General features: G+C 50.9%; 1 protein-coding gene across 1 annotated transcript in view; it reads left to right on the top strand.

The window, feature by feature from the left end:
* MSI2 (musashi RNA binding protein 2) overlaps positions 1 to 22,629 on the top strand; it is a 106,546-nt gene that overhangs the window by 66,526 nt on the left and 17,391 nt on the right. The window contains exons 5-6 of the mRNA XM_026081577.1: positions 4,452 to 4,526; positions 19,625 to 19,687. Of these exons, the coding sequence (XP_025937362.1) occupies positions 4,452 to 4,526; positions 19,625 to 19,687 (138 nt within the window). The remainder of the gene's footprint in view (positions 1 to 4,451; positions 4,527 to 19,624; positions 19,688 to 22,629) is intronic.

Below are 22,629 nucleotides of genomic sequence, written 5' to 3'. Positions count from 1 at the left end.
TTCAGTTCCAACCATCTCTTTCTCCCTAGCAACCCACTTCACAGGAAGCAGTGGTGAGACTCCTCGGCATCCTCTCCGGCACCAGGAATGCCTGTGAATGGGAACCGTGTCTCTCCCAGCAGGGAACGCAGACATTTCCAGCTGAATAAGAACTGTTGTTCAGTTGCCCGAAGACTTGCAATGCACCCAGAGGCTTCACCCCCTTAGCGAATCCTGAAAACCTGAAAAACGAGAGAAAAGGAAAAAAGTAACCAAGGGGCAGCATACAGTAGCAGGTCTTCTCTATCTCTCCGGCTCTCCCATCCGAAGCCGCTGTGTGCGTTTGGGATGGTGCAGCCGCCAGAGCGGCGGTCCTGGCGGTCACATCGGGTTTGGGAGGTGACTGCTGCGCTGCTTGCCCTGAGCTGAGGCCCTGCAGCACTCATTTCGTTCAGTGATGGGCATCTTAGACATGCGAGTGTTTAATAATAAAGCTGGGCCCTTTTTATCTTGCAAAGCCCTCCAGGGGTAGGAGAGCTCAGCCCATAAAGCTTACACCCCAAGACTGCTGAAGTAATGTCTGATATGAACGCTGAATTTCTGAAGTCTCTAACAGGCTGCTTATATCACTGCACAAGCCAGACCGGGGCTCTGCATTACTGCGCACGTTCAGTCTAGGTAGGCTGAACTCATGCATAAAAGAAGCTAGTGCCCTTCAAAGAAAGTCATTCCCTTTTTTCCATCAGACTCTGTTTAATAGAGTGGTAGCTGCCTCTGAGGCAGAATTAGGGAAGGGGAACCTTTATGAGACACACACTTCCCGGGAGTCCCGCAGAACGCACGGGAACCCGCCTGGCTGCGATAGCAGCACCCCGCGGAGCGTTCACCCTGATGAAGGCAGCTGCAGTCGTTTGGAGCTTAACTTTTTAATTCCCTTGATGTAGGAGATAGATCCATTTTTTTTTGACCCAGGGAGAAACTTTTACAGCAGATGTTTTTCTTCTCYGTGGCTGCTCCCTCATATGTGATCACCCCCGTGCGCCTGTGGGAGATGCTCTTTGCTTTGCGCTCCCTGGTGCCACGGGTTCTTATGTCAACATCACAGCAAGCTTCCCTTGAAATACCCTGAACATATTTTTCTGTAGCATGGGGCTGTGCTTTGGAAAAAGGTCAGAGCGTCTTTCATTGCAAAGAACCTGGAGCTCCTTGCTCCGAGGTGCATCGGGAGACCATAATTTGCTTGTATTGATTGGAACATTTCCATTAAATTTTAGGGCAGAGATCTGCAGGCCCGGCGTGCTCAGTGTGTTCACATATTAACCGTGAGGTTTGCGTATCTCAGACCACCATCCTGCAGGCAGAAACTTAGAAGACATTCCCATGGCCTGATTCTGTGACTGTGGCCTCCTCCTCCTCCTCCTCGTGGAGCGGAGAAGCCGTTCCTCTCCGTGGAGGCGCTCGGCAAGGTTTCTGCCGCGCCGCGTGSCCGGCCGGCGACTCAACCGGTCAGCGAGGCAGCGTGCGTCGGTCCTGCTCCTCTCGCTTCGGCAGGGAGCTGAGCAAAAGCGGTTCGCGAGAGCATTTGTGCCCGTGGGTTTACGTTGGCGCTTCCATGGACAGGGGGTCTCACGCCGAGGGAGGTAATCCCGTCAAAACTTTGATTTTTAGTTTAGCAGCAAGAGATAATTAGAGAGATCGATCATTCGCGAGGAGCGCTGAAGCAAATAAATTGTTCAGCGCCCAGCGCGGGATGAGAATGGCACCTAATGGAAGCGGTGGGTAGGTCGGCGTGGCCGTAATTTGGCTTGATGAAGCATCCGCATGGGCACGGTGTTAATGTGCTATTGATATTCAGGTGGCCAATTTCCCCTGCGCGCATCGGGCTTGGACTCGTTAGAGCAGAGCTGGGCACTGCAGCAGCAAATGAAGAGGAAAATTGAAGTAATGTTGTATTATAAATTTATGATTTCATCTGCCCGGGCCGGGGAGCGTGGCGCGCCGGGCGGCGGGCTCGGCTGTCCGTGCCTCGGCGCCGGCGGAGCRCGGCGAGGAGGGCGGCTCTGCCTGGCGCTGCCCAGCGGTTTTTCGCCGCGAGGTTCACGGCCGTGTTAATGGTGCTACTCGCTTAGCAAACAGTCCATTTATCAATATCATTGTTTTAGGGGGGAAAAAAGGGGAAAAGGTTTGTAAAGCTTAGCTCTGAAAGACCCGGTTTGACGGCGGAGGTGGTTAATTTCCAAGGGAATCCAGCTGTCGAGCTGTGCCGCGAAGGCGCGAGGCTCGCCCGCGTGTGCGCAGAGCGGTCCCGACCCCTCTTCCCTGGCGCTCTGCTGAAGCCCGTAATCAAAATCCATCCGAGCATTTTTATCTTCCAGTTTTAGATTATGATTAATAGCAAGTTTTATGTGTATATAAAGCTAATCAGAAATGGAGGGACTTGCTGTGGCACAAAAGTGATTGTACCCAGCGTATTAGTGTTTTAAAGGCTAAATAAAAGCAGAGATATAAGACCTCAGGAAGAACCTCTCAGCTGTTAAAAATGTGCTCGAGTTCCAGTCCAGTTGCCATTATAGTCGCTGCAGAGATTTCTATTGACTTCAGAAGGAGCGAGAACAAACTTTTTATGACGGTTTTGCGGTCCGGAGAGTTGTTTTGCGCGAGAGCCGAGACGTCGGGGCAGCCCGCTCAGCGCCGATGAGCACAGGCACCGTTACGTGGTGGCTGGGTTGCGTTGGGACTGGGACGGGCGGTTCCTGTTTTTAAGAAAAGTGAGCGCGCAGACTGAGGGGCCTCAGGGAGGCCGCAATTTTCGGGAATCTCCATGAAGAAGGGCGTGCGGTCCCAGAAACCCAGCCCAGCGGGGCCTCGGGAGGTGGCGGCTCTGCGTAAGGTCTGAGCAGTGAAAGATGGAGAATGTGTGAGGCCCCCTCAGCGCTTGGCCTCCAGCAAGTGAGCAAACCGTAATTCTTCCGCAAGAGTAAAATCTCTCTTCTTTGGCCTAGTCTTCACTGTTAAACATCAATTTGAGCAAGGCATTGGGCGAGAGATGCGCACAAAGAGATAATGAAGTCCTCTCTGTCTAAACGGCAGAAAATTATCTCTCTGCCTCTGCACATTTAATGGTTTTCAGAGACGTTTTGATGTTGCCTAGATAGAACTGGTGCGTAATTTAATGCAAAATAACTCGGAACAGTCAGCTGGAAGTGAACCTGTTTTTTAATCTCTGAGTCTCTGATGGCCCATGCTCTGTGTCCCCTGGATGTACCACTGCGTGTTGAAGATCGTAGACCCTTTCCAGAGTCCCATGGCTGGCCGGCTGCTGGCCCCAGGAGGCCTCCGGGTGGTTGCTCATGCCAAGGAGCTCCCACCCACCCGTCGTGGCTCCCAAAGAGGCAGCAGTAGCTCTTTTTTCTTGGGCACCAATAGGTCTGTGCATGGCAAGGCATGTACTACGTAAGGCAGTACAACTCTTGGCCAAGCACCTGCTGGTTAGGCAAGCGAGTGGTGGTATCTATGTTCATGAGATGTTCGCTCGTGGTCCTCTTGCAGCCCTCTGGCGCCTACGTGGGTTGCACGCTGGGCTGGGCTAGCAGCAGGTGGGAGCGGGCTGGAGCTGACCTGCACTCATGGCCATAGCCCGGCCTCGTTCGAGYGTCCACCCTCGTCAGAACGACCTTGCCCTCTTAGCACCGTCATTTTTTACTTCCATGCACTGCGTTAAAGTGGGCACGGTTGCTACCTGATGCAACTACTTAGGCACTTTTATGAACAGAATGGTCTTGAATGGTATTTTTCTCATAATAAAACTTCAAAAGCTGCCTGAGGTTGGATGTGTTTCTGTGTGTATCCTAGAAATTGCTTTAGGAAACGGTTCTTATGTCTGAGTTTTACCTTCCTGAAAAATTAAAAGCTCTTTGACTCTGGCTCATTGCTGTTGCTGCCTCAAACTCTTTGATGTGTTAACTGTTGTCCTTCACACTCCTGGGATAAAGAATTACTACTACCTTAATCTCCAACTGTCAATAGCTCTGAAGCAAAGTACATTCATTGTAAGCTCTCCAAATGTCAGAGCAAACCTGTGTTATGTGTTTAGCCTTAGCATTTGGCATTTACTCTTCCGGCTAAAAAGTATGCACAGTCCTTGGGCTCCAGACACCAAAGTGCATGTTAATTATGAGAGTGGCAGGTCTCATGCACAACGGCGGGCAGGCAAGTGGTCGGGAAAGCAGGGTGTCTCTAGAGGTTTCTCTTCAAGCTGATAATGAAATGTTGCTGTGGTTTTGCAGGAGGAGAGTAAATCTTGTTTTTCAATACCTTCTGTAAAATTGAGTTTCACCCATCCTCCATGTAATTTTGCATTATATTTTAGAAACAAACAAAAACCCCTGACTAATCTTTGAATTTCTCTCTCTCTCTTTCTCTCTTTTATTTTATTTTACTATTTTATTTTATTTTTCGTTTCTGTGATCAAGGTTACCCGAATTTTGTTGCAACGTATGGCCGAGGATATCCTGGATTTGCCCCAAGTTACAGCTATCAATTCCCAGGTACGTACATTTCATTTGCAGATTTACTTTTTTTCCCCCCTTCTTTCCTTCTTTATTTTTTCCTTTTTTTAAAAAAACATAGCTGCAAGTTGAGACAGGAAAGTCTGCAGGGAGCATCTCACACAACAACTATTTTTTTGACTATTTAAAAAGAATATATATATAAACATATTTTTAATATATTTTTATTAATGTGTAAATTGGTACTGGTTATTTGAAAACAAAGTTCTTAAATTAAAACATAAAGCAACAGAAATAACTTAGAGCTATTACCCTCCCTTTGATGGGTTTTTTTTCTTTTATATATATTCTGGATAAGTACACATGCACACAAACACACACACACATGCACACAGAGACTCGCATACATGTTCACATATTATTCTCTGGTAAGTTTATATTCATTAGAAGTGCAGTTTTGGAGTAAAAAGTCCAACATTCATGTATTCTATACGGATATCCTTGGTGTCCTTTATAGCGAGTAGCTTCTACCAGCGTGTCGATCATTCGGTTTTGTTTAGTTTTCCCCTCCCTTTTCTTGGTGTGGTTGTCAGGCTTCTGCTGCACTTAGTCATTTCCAGTCCCTGGAAGTTTTTCTGCTGCCTGCCGTGATTCCCCGGGCGCGGGGGGCGGCTGCCTTTCTGCGCAGCGCAGCGTGGATCGTGCAGAGCCTTTTCCAGCTTCGTCCCGGGCGCTTTCCAGAGGCAGTCCCTGGCGCGAGGTCTCGCTGCACTTTGCTTTACGGTGAGGCTGCTTCGAACTCAAATTGCACAGGAGAGAGTTGCTTTTTATTTCACCTTAGGATTTCTCCGGGAGATCTAACAAGCAGAGTTATGACTGCTGTGCTTATTGCTTACTATTAGCGAAAGCCCACCTGGATACCGTGGCGAGGAAATTTCTCTGTGTTATACATTAAATTCATTAGCGTGCTTGTCACTTGGGTCACACGCCACCAGTTCCTCCGTCCTGTGCTGCGTTCTTTAATTGCCTAGAAAGGGAACGGTGGAAGCACAGCTTTGCTCAGGTTAATTAAGAAACCGAGCTAAAGCATCTCCTTAGTGAGCAGGCTGCAGGTACAGAAGCAGGGCAGCAGCTTAGCAGGGAAGGAGGAACAAGCATCCTTATGGGGCAGGTCCTTTAGGAGGGATTAGAGAGCGCGGAGCAGTGCTTGACTGTCGCCTCAGCAYGCTGGGGCGGAGATGCATCCTCGTATCAAACCCTAGATTATTAGGAGGAAGCCCAGAAGARTGCATATTATTAACATCCGTGAGATGGAATAACGTCCCGGTGCTGCAGCTTCTTCAGAACTGGTTTCTGCAGGACTGATGCCATGGAGGGAAGCAGTGGCGTTAGGTTTTTCTTTTTAATAGCTAGACTTTAGAGATGCTAAGGCTCTTATTTTAAACTCATCTGCCTCTTGCCCACCTGTGCCACCACACTCTCAAACTGAGCCGAGTCCTTTTAAGAACATAAAAATAAGTAAAGCAAGCGCTGTCTCGCCCGGGATGCTGGGCTGCAGGTGGAGCTGCTTTGGCTGCCCCGGCCGCATGCTCRACAGGCAGCGCCCGGCGCTCGGCGCCGTCTTCCTCCTGCCCCTGGCTGCAGGTGCCCCTTGGAGGCCAAAATCTGGACTCTCTGGTGCCTTGTACAAACGTCCTCTTGCTGCCGCGAGGAGCTCTAGCTTTCTTGGCGAGCAAACCGTCATTACAGATCTTGTCACCCCTCTCCACAGAATTGGCTTGAAACCTTAGCTGTTGAGTGTATGGCTAGTTTTTCTAAGTACTCCTCCAAACAGGCAAGTCCCTCACATGCAGGCATGCCCTCTTGTGCGTCCTAGCACTCGTTAAAGCTCGACCGAAAGGAGGCGGCTTTCGAGGGTGTTTGCGTGTCTTCTCCTCGCTTTCCTCCCAGGTCCTCACGATTCCTTCCACCGGTTGATCTGTGTGAAGACAGCTAAATGAGAGACAGCTCTGATAAGCTGCATGATGAAAATTGGCAGAGCTTAGATGACTTTAATTATAAACATGTCTAAAAAGAAATGTCTACCCGTTAAATGCAGAGATGCCGTTTGACTCTAGCCTTCATCGTATGTATTTTTATTAAGGGCCTGATTTTTTCAAAACAGGCCTCCCAGTTATTTGCTAGTTATTTTCAGTCTCTTGCAGAGATTGAAAACACCGAAGAAAATCAAAGTGAATTGTCACCTCTCAAAAGCAGGTGCACTTAATTGCAGGCAGAGATTGCGCCTGCCGCACTGACGGCCAGCTTGAAAACTGGGCTCTGAAGGAGAGCTGACAAAAGTCCTCCCTTGTGCTGCCTCGATTCGCCTGTCCTAAAGCTCTGTCCATGTTGTTTATTCCGCCCCCACTTAAATAATGTATTCCTTAACCACACTTAGATCTTTAATAGGGCTTTTAGAACGTTTTTCCCTGGCGGGCACGTCCTGCCGCGGGAGCACGGCTCGGCGCTGCGGGATGGGGTGTCCCCCCRGGCATTTGGATGGAGGCAGGCGGGTTCGGGGTAGCACGTGCTGCAGCAGGGCGGCAAAGTCCCCGGTGCCGGCGAGGGTTTCCGGAGCTCGAGCAGCGCGGGAGCAGGCGGATCAGGAGACGGGTGGTTCCTGCCGGGTAGGCGGCGGCGGGAGGCAGCGCCGCTCCGCAGACGCGTGTCCGAGCCGCTGGCGCGTCCCTCCGCATTTCGCTTTGGCGCCCGCGCCCGGCTTGGAAGTCACCGGGGACGCGGCGCTGCGGACCGGCTGCGGGGACAGGCGTTTGGTGCTAAACAGCCCAAATGGGGAGCCGGTGCTCAGCGGAGCCGAGCCCTGCCGTGCCCCACGTGCTCCGGCGCTGCAGGCGCGTCCTCTGCGCGCGGGGCACGGGCGGGCGCACGGCGGGACCCCCGCGAGCCCGGGGAGGGACGCCGGGAGCCGCTGCCTTTGATCGGCGGTCGCGCTCCCACGCTCGGCGTCGCGATTCGAGGCCGGGGTAGCCGGCGGTGTCCGGAGGAGCGTCCCAGGCGCAGGCGGTGGYGGTGGCGCGGTGACGGGGCCCCGGTCCCGCCGCACAGAACGCCGGTCTGAACCGAGCGGTGACGTCGCTATTTACTGCCGCCGAAGCGGAGCGGTGCCGGCAACGTCACGATCCAGCTGTTTGCAGCTGCAGTGCCGCGAGCGGGCGCGAGGGCTGCCGGCACCGCGGCCCCGAGCCTTGCCCAAAGGCGGCAGACGCGCCAGTCGCCTCGGCGCCTCTCCGAGCGTCTCCCATCTAGCTATTTTTTTCCTGTAGGCCTTAATAACTCAGTACATAGCCTTTTTTTTTTCTATTAATTACAATCACTCCCTTTCTGTGTCATTTTTTTTAATTTCTGGGACTTATCTTTTCAGTTTAATCTATTAATTTCTGTTCTTATTTCACTTTGCAGACTATTTGCCGATTTCACAAGACATAATTTTTATCAACTAGTCTTAAAGATGCATAACAAATTAATCGGGGTTTACTACAGTGCTAATGAGAGACAGAGACAGAAAAAGCCTGGGTGGTCCATGCTTAATATCAATGTCCACTGAAAAAATGCTGCTCTTACTGGCTGGTTTGATTGACTGGACTTTTTATTTTATTTTTATTTTTTTAAAGGCTCCATATCCTCACTGCTTTGAGTTTGCTTTTTATTTTTTCCTTTTTAATTTTTTTCCTCTGCTTTGTTATGAGTTTTAATGCCCACTTGGAATGTAACTCACACGGATTGGGGTTAGGGGCATTCTGAAGGCATGACTTCTCACAAACTTTTTAGAAATAATTTTATTAAGGAAGCAAAAATGATGATTGGGTCCTATAAGCAGCCCCAAAGCGATATGTTGGCGCTTTTTTAATGTATGAATGTTCAGTAGTAGTAAAAATCGTAATTACAGTGGAGAGACACTAGTGTCCTGTTGCTAAGATTATTGGGCAAAGCAGGGTTTGGAGTTCAATTGCTCAAAACCGGTGCGCCCCGCGGCCGGCGCCCGCGCGTCTCCGGGGCCCTTCGGGGCCGAGCCGCTCCGCCTGCCTTGTCCCGGTGGCTCCGTGCGGAGCGGCCGAAGCCCTGGAGCTCTGCCCCGAAGCGGGGAGCGGGGGGATGCCGCGGGAGAGCGAGCCTCCGAGGAGGGGAGACACCAAAGAAGGTGCTTCAGCGAGCCGTAAGCGATTGCGCTCTCCCGCAGGAATCCCCTCCGGAGCTCGCGGCCGCTTCCCTCGCGGGGCGGGCGATGCTTTCAGACGCTCGGCTGGTGCAGTCGCTTTTGCTTCCGTACTTTGCTTGCAAATCATGGGCAAATTATTTAAATTTTGGCAAGAGGGACAAGCTTTTACCTGCCAGCTTAAGCCGTATCGCGCCTCTCGATCTGCACCCGAATGCCAGAGCTCCCACCTGTCCCGTACGCCTCTGTCCATTGGCTTTGTTTTTAACAAGACCGGGTTCTGGACCGTGGGTAGAAAGCACACACTGTATTTAAATTGTGGGTTTTTTTAAGTGCTTCTACCCATTTTATAAGTTTGTGAGAAGTAAATTGCATGCTTACAGTAGAACTGTAATGCATTTTAATGTTTGTTAATCCACTTGTTTAAAATGTCAGTGTCAAAGGCTCTACAATACACGGCTATGCTGTTCATTTCATTAAAGATGCTTGATGTAATAATTGGTTAGTTTTCTTTTTACTTTTCTGCAGGCGATAGCTTTTTTTTAATCTGTATGGCTTCTTATTATTTTGTTTGGGTTTTTTTGCTATGAATTGCTTTGCTTTTGTGAACTTGTCTTAGTGTGCATGATTTGCAAACATTTCAGCTATTGTGAATTTTCTCATTTTTTGTAAATAGTCCATCTGTGCTTTTCTTTTTTTCTTTTTTATGACTTTTTTCCTGTAAGTAACTGAGGTAGAAAATAATAATAAATTGTTTACAACGGATATGCTGTGTTGCTGCTCTCTTAGCTTGCAGTTCTAATATTTTGGTTTGGACGCACCAAATAACCAGTACCAATGACAGTTTAATAAAAGAATAAAACAACCATCGCTCTAAGTGTGTGACCCAGTGTTTGAAGAATCTGCAGATGGAAGGTTGCCTATGAGGTGTGTTTACAGCAGAAACTAAAAAAGAAGACAACGCAGTTGTAATTGGGGAGCGGAATAACTCCGTGCTAAATGGCAGTGTTGTGACAGTCTGATCTTCCGCCACTGGGGTCAGTGCGATCCGTGCCGGTGCCCGAAGCGGGCTTCAGCATCGAACCCATAGATGCGTTAGAAACCCTTGGTGCAAACTCTCCGGCACCAATGTGCAGGAATCCGCTTCTGCTCTTTTGCAACGGAGAGGGAAATCCAGTAACCCTGTTGCTTTAGAGAAAACCCCTTAGCGGGCTGGCAGCCGTGGTGCCGCCGCGGGACCGGTGCCGCTGGCTGTGCCTGGAGCGCGTGGAAGTCGCCATCGCTTTGCTTGTCTGCGGTGTGCTTGCTCCCATCGTCACCTGGATGGCTGGGGGTTGTCAAGTTGCTCAGAAGCCTCCAGCTCAGGAATTTAAATTTTTTTCAATTAAGGGTTTGTTTGCTTGTATGTTTGTTAAAGCTGATTAAAGCCCTTCTATATGGGGAGAGGTGGGAAAAACAAATATTTTCACGAACTTTCCAGAGCTCAGGGATATACACTTGCTTATTAATAATGCTACTGCGTAGTCACACTGAGAAGCCCAGTCTTGGGTCATGCAGTGCTTGGTGCTGTGAAAATGCAAAGCAAGATTAGTTCAAAGTCCAAACTAATGTTTTTCATTAATATGAGAGCACTTAAACCAACTTTTTTTTTAATCTGTAAGGCTTAATTTAGTTTCTTTCCTGATACCAGTCACAAACCGCTCGCTTGTAGGCCATTCGTTCTGGGCAATAAGGGATTCTTACGTAAAAGTTACTATTTGTGATGCTTGCCTAGTAAGTTCAGTAGTTATTTTCTGACTCGAGGAAAGGAGCGGATACCAAAGACAAGGGTGGCTCTATGAATACTGCCATGCTTAAGGCTTCTCTTCCCTAGTGTCTGAGCGATGGAGGGCAGGTAAGGAAGGAGCTTCATCGATCTCTCATTCGGGACTCCCGGCAAATAGCACAGAACTGCAGGGCTTGCTCGGTTCCAGCAGGTCTCTCACTCTTGGCTTCCCCCTCCTTTATCTAGTGAATACCTTTGGAAGGGAAACGCGGTGGGGTTGGGAGGAAAGGAGTATGCTCGTAACTCCGGTGTGCTGCAGAGCTGACCGTTTGGTGTGTGGTGAGACGTGGTGCTGCCAGGCGTGGGCAGGCGCAGGAGACGCAGCTGGAGGGGGCTGAGCGCAGCAGAGAAGGTCTGGGAGTACCTTCAGCTCGCTGGAAAGAGCACAGACCAACTTCCCACCCTTCCCGACTTAGCTGTAGTTCTGCCAGTTTGTGTCGGCCGAGGTCTGGCTCCAAACGGGACGTGCGTGGTGCTTCAAGGACCCCGAGCAGCTTCTTAGGTACCATAGCGCCCAGCTGAGCCGCTCTGGTGACGGAAAGAGGCTTTAAAACGGAGGTGCTACCTACGCATGGCGGCTTCTCTGCCGGGGGGGAGTAATGAAATTAGTATAAATAACAGTCAAGTCCCTAAAAGATTAGGCTTATGTAGCACTTGGTAATGGGAACAAAGTTTGTCTGGTCATGGTACCTTATTGATCAAACCTAACATTAAAAAGGAAGGAGAATTTGCTGGCAGGTGCAAAACCAGGAGGAAATACAAAATATATTTAAAATTGTCTATTCAGTTAGTTAAGTCACAGTAAGAGATGCTGAAYGAAGTTGGAACTGTTTCTCGCTCCTTCGTCTAACCCTTTCTTAACTGCTTAAAATCTGTTCTAATCACCCCTGCGCTGCATGCCTTTATTCACCTAAAACACATTAGCTGCATCTGCATGGCATAAAATGGTTTACAATGTGCATATTAAATCTGCTAGAACGACCTTAATTATCACTCTTCAAACCTCTCAGTTTCAGTCTCCATCAGTGAAAACAAACAATAAAGCCTGGACCTGTTTTAAGATTAAGAGTTTGGGTTTCTTTTGCTGGCAGAAGGCAGGCAGAAGAGGGGCCGTTTGCGTTGCAGTTGCATCGCTGCGGCGAGGGGCAGTTGAAACTGTCGTCAACAAACTGAGGAATTAATATTGCAAAGCCCATAAGTTTCCAGCCAGAAGGTACTCTGTCGAGTTCTGCTTAGATGATAGAGCTTTTGTTTTGATGCAGGAGAAATCATATCTAGAGCTGTTCCCAGAGCCCAGGCAGAGCTCCTGCAGCTTTGCCTTTTAGGCAAGCTGCATTTTTTTATGTTGCAGGAAAGAATTGCATAAATCTCCTCTTTCGTCTCCCATTTTTCCCCTGCCCCTTAAAATAATATCCTGGGTGTTAAGTTTTGGGTGGAATTTTCAACAGATGAGCTGCTGATCTGGATGAGTGGTGCAGCTTCCACCACGTTCCACGGCAGCAGAGACGGCCGGCAAAAATGCGGCCCCCCATCCTCTTGCTGCATCAAAGCGATAGCCTCTACGTGCATGCGGTTTCCGTGAAGGTTTCCCCGAGCAGCACGTCTGGCTGAGCACCACGACCTCCTCACAGGTCCTTCAYTGCCTTCTTCTGTACTGATGCCCTGAATAACTGCATGAGCAGTAAGAACATCTTGAACGTTGAACTTCTCAAATGCTGGTTGTCCTCCTGTTCCTAGCTGCTCGCTGATCCGCAGCATGGAGCTTGAGACGAGCTTTAAATATTCCGGGTCATTGCCCGGAAAACGAGTGATCCTAAAGGGACAGGGAGGATGAAAGAGAAAAAAAAAAAAAACCCACGCCTGCCAGTCTCTCATGGTCTCTCATGAGCTCTTTGGGTTTCGGAGCGGCGCGGCAGCGGAAGAGCTCCTGGCTGATCCTTGCTGGGAACAGGCCACAGCTGCAGCGACTGCGAAGCGTAATGAGAATAATTACTCACAAGAGTAAAGAGGCAAAACGCAAACACACCAATATGGACGAAAACATGGGTTACCCTATACAAAGAATAATGTGAGCTGGTAATGCCAGTTCTGCTGTAAGAAATCCTACATGGTCTGAATTAGCCAAACTGTGATGGCCAGCCTGCAAATGCCTCTGTCAACATGATTTTTAACTGTAAAGCTGTTAAAAATTGGGGAGGGGAGGGTGCGAAAAGAAACAAAAAGCTTCTGGAGATCAGTCTCCTTAATGCACAAATCATTGCGATGTGAAAGTTTTTCAATCACATTTGTAGTAGGACTTCAAGCTGCACAAGCAAGTGTTAAGTAGCTTCCTAGGCTCCTTTGCCCAGAAGCAGCCGTCCCTCCGGTGCTGCCCTGAGGGGTTTTAGGGTCAGCGTCACCGTCCTCTCCTCCGACCCGTCCTGTAGCGGGGATGGTTCCCACCGCGAGGGGTGCGGACTCGCCGTCCCTGCCGGCGGGCTCTGTCGAGGTCCCCAAGTTGCGGTGAAGCGTGGTTTTTAGAAAGGCATTCGCTCCGAGCTCGGAAACGTCTAGGTTGGGGAGAGTTTGCTGTCCTTTGATAACCTTGTCCTGTGATTAATTATCTTCTCTTTCCCAGAGCGGGCTTTTGTCTGTGTTGATTTTTCCTAGCTGCAGCTTCCAGATACGAGTTCTTTTTATGCCTTTGTTCACAGTTTAGGAGCTGTCTTTTAATAATACTTACCCGGCTAGTTTAGATCATTCATAAAAATTTAAGCAAGCTGCTTAAATGAAATAGCTCATTTTCTGTACCTCCAAAGCAACTGAAATGAGGCCTGAAGGAAATCAGTGCCACTTTGCTGCACTTGAAATATGTGCCTTGCCGCTCTTCCGTGCAACCTGCCCTTGTTCACTCAGCAGCAGGGGACTGAAATTCAGCGCTGCCATGCTGCGCGGCCGGCTGGGGACGGTGACTTCGCAGGTATTCACCCCCCCCCGCAACGGTCGCTTCTTTAATGCATACCTTGTTTATTAAAAATCCATGGTAGCTGTTTGGCTTTGGGCTTTAAAATGAGAAATGCTTCCATCGGAGCGAGCAACTTAGTGCTAAACAGAATTACTTGCTTTTAGAAAGTGATTTAGTAACGATTCTCTTTCATCCACATCAGCTGCATTCATCTGGAGCTCATAATTCTCTGTGTTTCACTGGTTACTAAATTAGGGAGAATCCAAATTACATATTGAGTTGGAGTGTTGGAGGCAGAAGGTATAGTTTTCATAGGACACATTTGAGAATTATAGTGGATGCCTTAAAGCTATTATAGGATATGAGCAGTTTTTAAATAGGGTTAAAAAAAAAAAAAACTGCTACCAGCTTTTGCTTGTTGTTGTTTTTTTTTAATAAATATTTTTCTTAGAATGAACCATTTGCCTTTGAGAAGTTTGCCAGTTTTCTGTATGGTGAAATAACGGCAAAGGGCTATTACACTTGAAAAGACACAGAACGATAATTTGGAGACAAACAAAGCTTTGTCTCACTGATGCATAAAGTAATTACTGGACAAAAGTGCATCATTCTTGTTTTAAAAACTGTGGCCTGAGAGTGGTAAACAGCTGAAAAATGGGTCGTTTACTGTACATAAAGTGGAAGTGCCAAATTTTAAATTAACGATATTTGGGTTTTATTGTTTTGTTGAAATTCCAAAGCAGAAATATTTGTTCATAATAACACCCATCTGCAAACACGCATCCCGTGTGAAGTGCATTACGGCTGTCTGACGTTGAGAATTTTCCTCCAAAATCTGGCCACGCATTAGACATGTTGAGCAGCCGGTGACTGTGCCTGGAATAACGCAGCGGGCTGGTTAATGAGGTTTCCATTATGCATGATGTGCTGGATCTGAAGTTCGCTAATTTTCTGACCTGGTGAAATAGATTTTAATAAGCTTGATGTAACGCAGCGTTTAAAGACAAAGGGAAACACTTAATGTGGCTGTCGCAATAGAGAGCTCCGAGCGGACTGGAAGGCGTTAAAAGTGTTARCAGAATTGATCAAAAGCTTGGGAAGCGCATTTTCCCTTTCCGTGGAGGTGCGCCCCGCGGCTCGGTCGTCCCCTGCGCTGGCTGTTGCGCAGCCGCTGCGCTCTGGCCGGGGACGCGCAGCGCGGGGAAGGGCCGGCGGCGCCCCGCGTCTGCCGCGAGACCCAACCAGCCAACGGCGGCTGAGGCTCGGACGCGGATTGCGAGTGCTCTGGTAGAATGCAGGTCTTCCACCAGCTTTAGATAAAATTCCATTTCTCTGGGAGTTATTTTCCTCTCTGAATGCTGAGCGTTTTAGTTGTTTGCTTAAAATTTGAAATGTTAGGTGTTTTTTTTTTTCTTTCTCATTCATGTTTCCCTTATAGAAAGGAGGGGGGAGACTGAGACAGAGAAGACTGAAAGATAAAGGTATTAAACATAAAGGGTTTGTCTTGCACCCTTATGTCTGCTCACCATTAAAGACTGCGTTTTTGTCCAGTAAATTGGACCCACGCCTGCCTGCCTGCCTTCCAAAAAAAAAAAAGAGTGAGAAAAAGGCTACTGGGCTCTTCTGCTTCATGGTTTTGAGTCTCTGATACTTTTGAAATGAAGCCTGAAGATCCTACAAAGAGGATAACGCTGCCTAATGGAAAGAATAATGCAAGCGCGAACCCATTTGAAATGACAGCTGTGAGCCTCGCAAAGCTTCCCCGGGCTGATCAAAGCTCCGGGAACGTCGTTTGAAAAGAGGAGATCGGTTTCCCCCTCTCTTCTTCCTCCTCAACCCACTGACAATTTTATATTCTAGACTTCACACCTTTTTTTTTTTTTTTCCCCCCCTAGGAGATCAAGCGAGCCTCCTAAATAACGGGTGCTTGGAACAGTGCGTTCCGGGAACGAGCGCGGTGCGAGGTGCCGAGTGTTTTCAGATTAGGCGGTTATAACCCCGGCCTCCTTGCCCCCCGGCCGCCCACCCCCTGTTCAGCTCTCCTGCTGGTGCCGGACCAGGAATCCAAAGAATCAGTAACCTGAAAGAAATTATTTTGCTTGCCAGGCTTAGCTTTATGGCGACTTTTCCCTTCTCCAGGGCTGTCTCCTGATTTTGATCGTTTTTCCGAAGCCCAGTGGTGCAGTCGGATGATGGTACAAGACTCTCAGYTTCTGCTGTTATTCTCGTTTTAAATCCCCATGCTTATTGCTAGTGTTTAAAGATACAGCCCTGGGAAGCAGAGGACGTTCTTTGGGAGATATTTTTTGACTTAAGAACTTAATTTCATCATCTCTGTGACTTCTCGGTGGTTTGGCTACCGTTTGCCGAGCGTTTGCCGCGGGCAGAGTCGTGCGTCCCTCGGGGACGCGAGACGCTCGGGGTCTGCGGGGGCCGAGCGGAGCAGCGCAGCCCCGGAACGGCCAGCGACTCCCCGTGCGGGAAGCTGGAAAAGCTGCGGAGCGGAGCCTGGGGCTCGGCCACTCCGGTCCTGGGGAGCAGCCTCGGCGGCTGGCTCGGTGCAGGCGGCGTCGGCGGAGGGCGCGCGGGGCGGACAGGAGCGCTCCTGCCCGAAGCAGAGCCTTGCGCGCGCAGCCGGCTCGGGGCCGCGGCCGAGCGYGCGGAAGTCGGGGCTCCCGGGGACTCCCAAGGGCCCCGTCCAGGCGMCCGGTTCGGGAGGTGCTTGCTGCTACCCGGCCTTTTAAAAAAGATGCCGGAGCGGTCCGGGCTTTCTCCGGCGCTCCTCGGCATGGAGACCCCTGTGTCCCCGGAAAGCCCTGGAGCCTTCCCAGAGCAGCCTGCGCTCCCCAGACCTTGCCGAGGGGAGGTCCTGGAGCAAAGGTGGCTCTTGCCCATCGCAGCCGGGCTCCACCGTGTTCCCCTCCTCCTGGCCCCGTGCATCCCGCCAGAGCGCGGGACCCCACGGTCAGAGCAGCATGCCGCCCGGGAAGGGAARGTCCCCTCGGCTCGCGCGGCCGTGGTTTGCGCTGCTTGAAACCCTGGGCCGGGGAGGTTGCTGTCGCTGCTGCGGCGCCGGTGCGGGCTGCGGGCTGGCRGGAGGCTCCGCCGGCTCCTCTGGGCCGCGGGGGCAAGCAGAGGTGCCCGCGGGGTTTCCTCCAAGCCAACGGTGCACGTGCCTCCTCAGCTCGCCGACCTTAGGGAAGCGGTGGGACATCACGGGCGAGAGGGCGACGAAGGCAGGAGTTTCTTGCAAGACGCAGGATGAGTTCGGTATTAATCGCACTGTCACTGCGGATCACGTTCTTTAAATTTTTAACTGATTTAGAAGTTTGYAGGCAATGGAAGGTTATTCGTAATACAGGGTGACCGAAAGTGCTTAAATTATGCTGTGGGATTAGTACTAAGGGAATTACAGAGATTTAGTGGTGGAGCTGGAGACCAGAGCCCGGTTCCACCGGCGGCTCTGCAGGTGCTTCACAGGGTCTTCCCCAAATCACTGGGCTTCCCTGTGCCCCGTTTTATCCCACCTCGGAAATGGGGACGGTGTTGGCAGCAGATTGCTCCTGAGCTGCATGGGTGCAAAGAGCTTCATCAGTGCAGAAGCAGGACAGCGCAGTTCTTACAGGCTGGAAAGCTTTAATGTGTTCAACAGTGTGATGAGCGGCAAATCTGTCTGCAGTTGAGCGAGCTGATTAATGCGGTGCCCRGCAAATGTAATTTCAGTGTTTGGGATTGATTACTTCCAGTGTGTTGGATTGATTTAGGGATCCTCYGGTGATGGAGCCGGCCTGTGAGTCTGCATGGGGAAGCAGGTTTTCCCGGTGCTGATGATCAGTCACTGCTTCCGTCTCCCGCTTCTGCAGCYGGAACCGCCACGCGCACGTGCCGCTGCCGGCCTTGCTCCGCTGCCAGCGGTACCTAGCTGGTAGCACCTTGCCTCGGCTGGGCGTGAGCAGACCCGACTGCACTGGAGCTGTCTGGAGCGCCRCGTCGTTCAGATGCTTTTCTCTGAGAATTAGGATAAAAGTTTTCTTTGGGAGTGGAGGGATTAATTTTTCACACATCTGCCCAAAGYGCGCTCTGGAATGCACAATACGTCTTTTGTTCGGGCTCTTTCCGTGGATCGCCTTCTCCACCCTTGTTATTTCATTCTTCTTTTGCATGGCAAAACTTTTTGTCCTGCATTTCAAATAGATACTGAGAGTCCCTGGCAGCTGAACAAGAGAAACAAACTTTCCAGTCCCGCTTTTTAGGCTGCTTTTTTTTTGGGGGGAGGGGGGTGATTTGAAGGGTGTTTGATTGGTTTTGGCAGAGGCRTTTTATGCTGTGGAAAATCATCAGCTCCTCTGAGCCCTCGTGGATGGTTTAGGGAGCCTCCAAAGCTCCAGCTGGCAGGTTTGCTGGTGGCCGGCTCCTCCTGGACATGGCAGGGGCTGCTAAGGATGCTGCTCCCAGGATGTCCTAGCGGGATGCACACCACCGTAGGCAGAGGCAGGGGGAGGAGGAGGAGGAGGAGGAGGAGGAGGCACTTTATGGGCAGTGTCAGCTCTGCTCCTGAGCTAAAAAGCAGGACGGCTCCATCCCAAGTGGTCCGAGATGAGGGTTTGGCCTAGGCATGTCTCTGCAAGAAAGCGAAGCCCCAGAGTCTCACCCTGAGACCTACAGACGCTTTCCCGGCAATGCGAAGGTCAGTTTGACTGTCTAGCACCAAGGTCTTCTCAGACTCTGCAGAATATTGCAGCTCCTATCACCAGATGGAGTGAATTTAGAGCTTGGATATTTGGTTGTAATTTCCACCGATCTGGATGGTCTTCCCCCTGCATCTCACTCCTCMGCGACTGTGACCATTCAGCAACGTAATAAGAACAAGCAGATTCACGCTGGCATTAAAGAGCTTTGGGTTGGTGCGTCGCGCATGGGTGCTGTGCGTTGGGAGCAGGATCAGACGGTAGCCCGAGGTAGCTGTGCCTACATTTACCTCGACTTTTTTTTTTTTCCCCCAACAGCCCTATTACCATATTTAAATGCAAGTATGTCTTTTTTTAATTGATGTTTTAAGTAGCTTCAAGTCACTCTAGCCTAGTTGTTCTTTGTTCATTTTCGCCCTGGTAGATGACCTGTAGCTCAGATGGTAGCGCTAGAGGTAGTGGGCTTGTAGTCTGCTGATTCCTCTGGATCTCTTCCTCTCTCCATTTCTCTAGCTTGTTTTCGCTTTCCTGTTGTCTCAGTTGTTTTTCTGCGGTTCTTCAGCATTGCAAAGCAGCTGTGATCAAAGTCCTGGAGCATGCTCAAGGGGCCGGTGCCGTGGTAGTGACTAGCCCAGAGTTTGTCCTTTCTAATACCAGGAACAGTCGGAGCTCCTCAAAGCCCAGGAATCCTCTGAGCGTTTTGTTGACTTTGCAGCAAGGGTATTTTGCGTTCTCATTGATACCTGGACCTTGCCACTGCCCTCTTAAAAATATATATGTAAAGTCAGAGCCTCTGGCAGATCTTTTTAATATTAATTAAATAAAGAAACGAAATCTGAAATCTTGCTAGCAGCATTTCACRTATCTGTAACATCTCAGTCCCCCTCTAGCAGGGTGTATTTCTTAGACTTCCTTGATCTGCGGCTGTTTTGCTTTCAAAAGCTTTTTTTCTTTCTTTCTTTCTTTTTTTTAAATTACATTCCAGTGAGTTTTTTTCTGCTTGATCCCAGCAAATCTGTGATCTTGACACGAGGACCTTCTCCTGTTTTCCATTACTGCTCTGCCTGTAGATCGGCACGTTATTATCACTTGCAAATAAGCAAAGAACAAAATTCACTCATTGTTTTTCGCAAGTGATCTGACCCCGAGCATTTGAAAGCAAGAGGACGTGCGCTAAGCGCTGCACGTTTTCCCTGCGCACTTACTCGCCCTGGCAGCTCGCATCGAACGCCTTGCCGCGGCCGGATGCAGGGGACCGAAAGCCGCCAGCGGTGCGTGCCGCCGCGCGCAGCCCCTGCCAGGGGGTTTGGGCCGGGAGCCACCAGCAGCCGCGCCGAGGGCAGGCGCCCGGCCGCGGCTCGGCTCCGGAAAGGAGGCCTTTTGCCCCGGGCAGAGCCGTGCCCTCGGCAGGGCCTCGCGGCACCCGCCGGAGTCCTTCTTCACCCTTCTCCTTTTCTCCACGGCCAGGTTTTCCGGCGGCGGCTTACGGACCAGTAGCGGCGGCGGCCGTGGCGGCAGCGAGAGGATCAGGTAGGGGGGCCCGCGGAGGAGCGAACCCTCACGGTGCAGGGTCAGGTAAACGCTCCGTCGGTACTCTGTGTGGCTGCAGCTCGCCAGCGTTTCTCTGGTTTCCCGCGCGCTGATCCTGGGGACCCGAAAACCGAGCGAACGAAACCTCAGAGCCAAAACCAGACCCAAACCCCAAGCAGAGGCCACGAGCCCCGGCGCAGCTCGCGGGAGGCTGGCGTAGGACCTGCCAAACCAGGGTAGCTCTCCTGACCTCTTCCGTTATTCGCTCCTTTACTCCGCTGGTTTATTTGTTCCTTTGGTTTAAATTCGGGGTTATAAAGGACACCAAAAAACAAGCAAACAAAAAAAAAAAAACTATGCTGCTGAGCAAAAAGCTTTGGTTTCTCACGGAAGGTTTGCAGGGGGGTGAGGAGGCAGCGCCCGGCCGCGCTCTGCGTCCGGAGCCGCCGGCGCCATCCCCAACGCGCCCGGTGCGGACGCTGCTCCTGTGCCTCCTTCCGAAAAAGCCGGGGCGAAGCCTTTGCTTTGCCTGCTGGCCTTCGCAGCGCCGTGGCCGCTTCCCGGGCGGCCGCCTCCTGCAAACCCCGGCCTGGCTTTCAGGAGAAACRTTAAAGCTTTCCTCCCCGTCCTTCCGCACACTTGCATTTTTTTTTTTCCCCTTAAGGGAAATAAATAAATCGTTACCAATTACCGTGATTACCTTAGGTTTTAAATTCAGACRAATTATGTGGATTAGCGCTTTGCCGAGGTAACGAAGGCCGCGCTCGAGCCRGGGTGTCTCGGGCACCGGCGCCCCTCTCCCGGCGGGGCGGCRAGGCTCCTCCGGAGAGGGACCGGCTCGAGCACCGAGTAACAGGTCGCAGGGAGGGCGCAGGCGCCGCGGCGGCGGCGGCCAAGGCGAGCCCTCGGGAGAACTCCGTTCCATGCAAACTGGCACTGCTTGCAGGCTACAAAGGATCCTCCGTTCCCGTTTGGTGTTGTGGCATGTGGAGAGCGCCTAAGGGGTCACTTGCCAGCCTGGTTGTGGGGATGCCCAACCTCCCCTCTTTTCCTGCTGCCCCCTTCACGGAGGAAAACCAATAAATAAACAAACAAAGAGGAGAGGGGGAAAATAAAAAAAAAAAAAAAGATCGATTTTGCATACGATTTGGGGAAAACGGACTTCATTGYTTCTGCCTCTTCCTCCTGTTTTGCCCTTCAGGTTGTGTTTTACGTGCAAACAGACCTGGTGAGTTGCCCCTTAGCAAGGCACAGAGGGTTTGGCTGGATTAACGTTGCTTCCCTGATTATTATTATTTTTTTAATCGGAGTGCTTTTGGTGCCCATTACAACTGAACTGAGCCTTGATCAATTCTGTGCCTGAAAATCATTTGTCTTTAATTTGAGTGTTTTTTGGTTTCCTCTTTTGTTGGGTTTCCTGTTTTGTTTTGGTTTTTTTTCGTTTTTTTGTTTTTTATTTGAACTTGCAATACGAAACTAAATCTAACCCTAAATTAACAACACCCTTTCTGGCAAGTTTAAAGAGCAGTATGGTGTTTGGAAACGTCTTTCAAGCCTCAAAATTGCCTGTGTGCACAAAACTGGCAAAACCCCCAAACTGAACCCAAACAGCCCCCCCCCCACCCCCGCACCCATGAGACCTCAAGGGGGAAGAGGGGTTGGTCAAAGCCCGCAGCCGGGGGCCGCCGACATCCGCAGGGCAACACGCTCCGGGAGCAACGGCGTTTTACGCAGCCGTCTCCATCCAGAGGCAGTTTTGGAGAGGGACATCCGGGGTTTGCCGCTTCCATCCAGCAATGGTAGTGAATTGTGCTCAGGAGCAGGAGAGCACGAGCCAGCCTGCGCTGCCGTGTGCGGGCCCCATTCATTACAAGAAAAATCGCTGGGGTTTTTCTTGGTTTGTTTTTGGTTTGTTCTTTTTTTTTTTTCCCCCCTCCCCTTTTGCAAATTTGCACGGCCCTTCTCCACGCCGCCCAGCTTTCCCTGGCCAGCCGGGAAGAGGCCGGAGCCAGGAGCATCCCAGTGCCCCTCCGTTTGCCGGCTCGGGCGCTCGCGGGAACGGTGCAGGCGGCGTTCCCGTTGCTGCGGCCGGCGCAGAGCTCCGCTTGCCGCCCGGGATGGACGTCCTGCTCCGCAGAGCCCCGCTCCCGCGCGCTCCGCCRTCCTCGCTGCGCCCCGGCCCTGGCCCCTGCGCTTGCATCGCGGGAGCAGCGCCGCCAGCTCCGTCCCCCCCGCCACCGAGCCGTGCAGCCGGCAGAAGGGGACATCTCCCTCCGCTCGCCTTCAGTGTCGTTCATAAATCCGCCCCGCGCTCAGCCGCTGGCAGGGCAAGCGCAACGGTGCTGCTCTTTATAAATCACGCGCCCCATCAGCATCCCGATGAAGAGGCAGCGGCGGAGGCTTCTCGGAGCTGACTAGGGGATTTGGCCACGTCCGCTCGCGCCGAGTGGAACGGYGCTGCCGAATCCCTCAGCCGCTTTTGACAACCTCATCCATTCTTGTATTTTTTTTTTAATGAATTGGGACCTGAGCCATGGAAAATGAGCAAACTTAAAAGTCTGAGTGCTGCAGACTCCTCCTAGACAACTTCACTATCAATGTCACGTTTCTTTTAAATTCACCTGGCATATTTCAAGTGAAAAACATTTTTTTGCCTCGTAAACRCTTTTTTTAAAAGAAAATCATGGGGGTGGGGGGACATTTTTATCTTGCATTTGCATGGGAGGGATTAATTTGGAAGGAAGGTGGAAAATTTGGCAGGAAAGGGGTTTGCTTTTCTTTTCCCCCCCCCCTTCTTTTTTTGGTTTATCGACAGTCTTAGCTTTGTCCAGTTTCCACCCCGTTGCCATCCCCTATTCCTCCCTGATGACCGGAGACAAAAAAGACCCTAAGCAGAGCCCGGAGCCCCAGTGCGGCGGGGCCGGGGCGAAGCCGGCGGCGGG

The sequence above is a fragment of the Apteryx rowi genome, unplaced genomic scaffold (genome assembly GCF_003343035.1).
Source record: "Apteryx rowi isolate R43461 unplaced genomic scaffold, aptRow1 scaffold_554, whole genome shotgun sequence".
Lineage (NCBI taxonomy): Eukaryota > Metazoa > Chordata > Aves > Apterygiformes > Apterygidae > Apteryx > Apteryx rowi.
This window is presented reverse-complemented; position numbering and strand designations above follow the sequence as displayed.